General features: G+C 49.4%; 1 protein-coding gene across 1 annotated transcript; it reads right to left on the minus strand.

Moving 5' to 3' along the window:
* Nucleotides 1-2,667: 2,667 nt before the first annotated feature.
* Nucleotides 2,668-3,276, minus strand: ascl1b (achaete-scute family bHLH transcription factor 1b; the record flags this gene model as incomplete). The annotated part of the gene is made up of 1 exon (XM_079248138.1): nucleotides 2,668-3,276. The coding sequence occupies one exon, from the start codon at nucleotides 3,274-3,276 to the stop codon at nucleotides 2,668-2,670; it is 609 nt and encodes a 202-aa protein (XP_079104264.1).
* Between the last annotated feature and the right edge of the window lie 451 nt (nucleotides 3,277-3,727).

The following is a 3,727-nucleotide window of genomic DNA, read 5'->3' on the forward strand; positions in this document are numbered from 1 at the left end:
TAAAATTGAGGCGCATATTTAAGTGAAGTGAAAGGTAATGAGGATCATTTAAAAAATTATGTTAGTAAAACCAAAACACGTAATCATCTTCTGCTTGTGAAATTACACCCATTATGATACAAGGTCAACTCTTAAAAGCAAGAAAGACACTCAGGGTGGTTCATTAGTTTGCCATTCATACGCACACACTGAAAACCAGCGAGCTTTCTGCGTCAGAGCAACAGATGACCTCTCAGCGCTCTGGTCTTATTACTTGCACAGTTGGCGTCTCCATATTTTGCGCATAGATCTTCTCTTTGCGCAACGAAAAAACTCTTCTGAGCTGCTTGTGATGGATAGTCAGCTGCGCTGAAATTAACATAGCCCTCGTGCATTGTCAAAGAGAAAATTACCCGTGCGCAAAATGACATGAATAAATCTATTCCCCCCCTCCTGCTCCTCCCTACAAGGCCCAGCAGAGAATAGCATATCCATCTCAAGAGGACATGAGACAAGCACTGATTTTCACTTTGTGCCCTGGCCTCTGTCTGACACTGAACGACGTTGGAAGCAGCATTTCAACCGAATAATAATGGAGCAGCGGGGTGTTTTTTTGGGGGTTTTTTTTTGTTTTTTTTTTTGCACCCCACAAAGATTTGTCTTTTCTGTGTCGCTGTGACGTTGGAGGTTATAATGCAGAGGGTAATTATTGCCATTTATCACTTGTTTGATTTTGTCACTGCCTCCACCTGACAGAGCTCACATGCGCGAGCCATTAACCAATGGGAGGGCCTCAGCTTTTGTCACAGAGTGCAGGCACGTGGCTCACACCTGCAGGTTCGCTGTGTGTGAGAGAAGAAGGGGAGGGTGGGGTGAAAAAAGAAGCGGAGGGAGAAGCAGAAGAAAACATCTTGCCCATCTTTCAGCCTGTCTCAGCGAGATTAAGTCCACGAAACCAACGTTTTAATGCTTTCATTGACCTGCCTCAGTGTCTTTCCATCGTATCTTCGGCACACTTTTTATGTTAAATAACAAACTTTAAGAACTAAGATTCTCCTCTGCAGCCGCGCACCAGGTGGAATGAAACTCGTTATTTCTGGTTCTGCCTCTCTGAATTTGCCTTCAGTGTTTATTTACAATGAAAGATCTCCTATAATTCACATAATGAGGCGCAAAAGGCCACACAATGGTGCTCGCAATGGGGTGTTGTGCTCCCCATTTCGCAGGAGATGGGCTTTTTGATTGGCCTGTGTGCTCCATGAAAAACCCAGTCGGGGATACAACTAGCCTACAACCCTGGGTTTTATTTAGATTGATCTCAATCGGGCAATAAGAATTCTGACCCGTCTCATTGTCTTGCTGACTTTCCCCGGGCTATATTTCAAAGTGTCTATACCCTTTGAGAGAAGTGAATTGCCCCCGCCCCCCGCCGCCGCTGCCCCCTCCCTTTCCTCTCCCACCGCTCCAGGCTATTGGTTAAAGGTAGAGTATGCAAGAGAAACAATGCAGTGCATGAAACGTAATATTAATCCCCCCCCCCCCCCCCCCGCCCTGAATGCAGACAAAGCGCAGTGGAAGGTGCGCGTCAATAATGGTTATTGAGTGCTCACCCAGCTGCGCAATTTTCCTTGTGTGCTCAACTAAGTCGGAAAAAGGTCATGCAGGGGCTTTGAATGGAGGAGAAGCTTCACCAGTATGCTCAATTACCGCCTAACCTCACCGCTAACACACACTTGTCACACACTCACAGGTTATAAATGTATGCAATGTCAGCTGAAGAACCAAACAACTGCAAAGGCATATAATATAAATAGACCATCTTTATTTATAAAAGCTGTTTTACACAAAATATATCTGTTAAAATCAAATATTTACATTTTAGGCTAGGGGGACAACTGAGAACAAGTGCATACATTAATAAATGTCTCCTTACCACCTATCAAAAAGAAAACACTACAATCTGTCACATGGTAGCCTTGATATTGCTGTCCAGTCACACACACACACACACACACACACCTTCTGCCAGCTCGCTGACAGCTGCTCCTCAAGTCAAAACACTGTCAGAAAAGTGGCAGTAAACAGTAGGAAACACGTGTTTGACCTGCAGTGTACAAAAATATGAATTCGTGTTAAGACAATACGTTTTTTTTTATGATACATTATTGTTATGAAAGGGCGGGAAATGTACATCACAAGCAGTCTGTTGACGCATCATCCTCGTTGCATCTTCCACCAGCTGAGGAAGGCAGTCCCGGATGGATGAAAACTCCCATCAAACACATCCAGAGGAACTTCAGCACCATCTCTGCAGAGCCTGATGAATTAATTGCACTTATTCAAACATCAACAGTTCATCTCTCCCACGCGTGTCGCTGAGTCCAACTCCCTCCTTCTTGTGCTGGACTTTTGGGGGGTGGGGGGCGTCTATTTACGATCTATGCAACAAGATGCTCCCTCTCTTTCTCTTTCTCACTGTCACACACACAAACGCCCACTTGTTTTCTCACTATTGCTTTGCTCCTTCAGAAGCAGCCCCGGTCAGGGAGCGGGACGACAGACCACGTCACGCACGGAGACAGAAGACTGACCTGTCCCCTGTTATCTAGTCTCAGTCAGCATTTCTGGAAGAAGTCAGCTGCTTTTTTTACGCACAGATGCCGGTGTGTTGTTTGGATGTTCGCAGCATCAGTACCTGTCAAACCAGGTCGTGAAGTCTAACAGTTCCTGCTCCTCGGAACTTAGAGGCTCGTAGCCACCTTCATCTGATGAGTAAGTGGAGTGAGGGGACTCCGGGTCGGCAGAGTAGCTGTTGGAGAGCGTTGGGGATGGGAGCCCGCACTGAAACGCAGCCGACACGGCGTCGTGCTCGTCAAGGAGCTGCTGCAAAGCCCGGATGTACTCCACCGCAGACCTCAGGGTCTCCACTTTGCTCATCTTCTTGTTGGCAGCGCCGTTTGGCACATGCTGGCGCAGAGTCTGGAAGCCCATGTTGACTTGTTTCACCCGGTTCCTCTCCCTTTCGTTCCGCCTGGCCACGGCCACCGGCTGCTGCTGCGGGATGGAGTAGCCCAGGCCGTTGAAGCTCAGACGCCGCTTGCAGCGCAGGAGCTCCGGAGAGCTGGAGCGCTGTCTCTTCAGCACCTTGCTCTTGCTTTGGTAGTCGGTGCCGCCGGGGTTCGGCTGGACAGCTGGCGCTGCGTCCTGGGCCGGCGCGTGCAGGGTGATGCTTGCGCGTCTCTCGCTTAGTCCAAAGGTGAACGCTGTCTGCGTGGTGGTGATGGTTGCAGTTTCCATCTCACTAAAACTTCTTCTGGCGTGATGGATGCAGGGGGCGCGTAACAGCCTCAGTGGCACAGGAAGAAGAAGAAGGAGTGCTTGGCAGTGTACAGCTCTCGTGTCTTTCGCGTGGGGACCGTGTGGCCAACTGTTGTCCAAGTCTCTCTTGACTGCTTACTCCACGAGCCGATCTGACCCAAACTTTGGCAGCACTCCTCTTTTTCAACACGCGCCCCAACACACACCCCACCCACCCCTTTTTTGGAGACGCACGCTTCGTCGCGAGGCCCCGCCCCCGCTGTGTGATTCTTCTGCACGCCGACTCCCCCCCCCCCCCCTTCCCCGGGCCAGGCGCGTGGCTCAGGGAGCTCAATAAACAATCCCGAGCTTTCACTGCGCCGGGAGCACGCGCTGGGCTCATTTACATTCCAATGTCTCTAAGTTGAAGGCCCATTGGTGGATTCAAACG

The sequence above is a fragment of the Telmatherina bonti genome (assembly GCF_933228915.1).
Source record: "Telmatherina bonti genome assembly, chromosome: 2".
NCBI lineage: Eukaryota > Metazoa > Chordata > Actinopteri > Atheriniformes > Telmatherinidae > Telmatherina > Telmatherina bonti.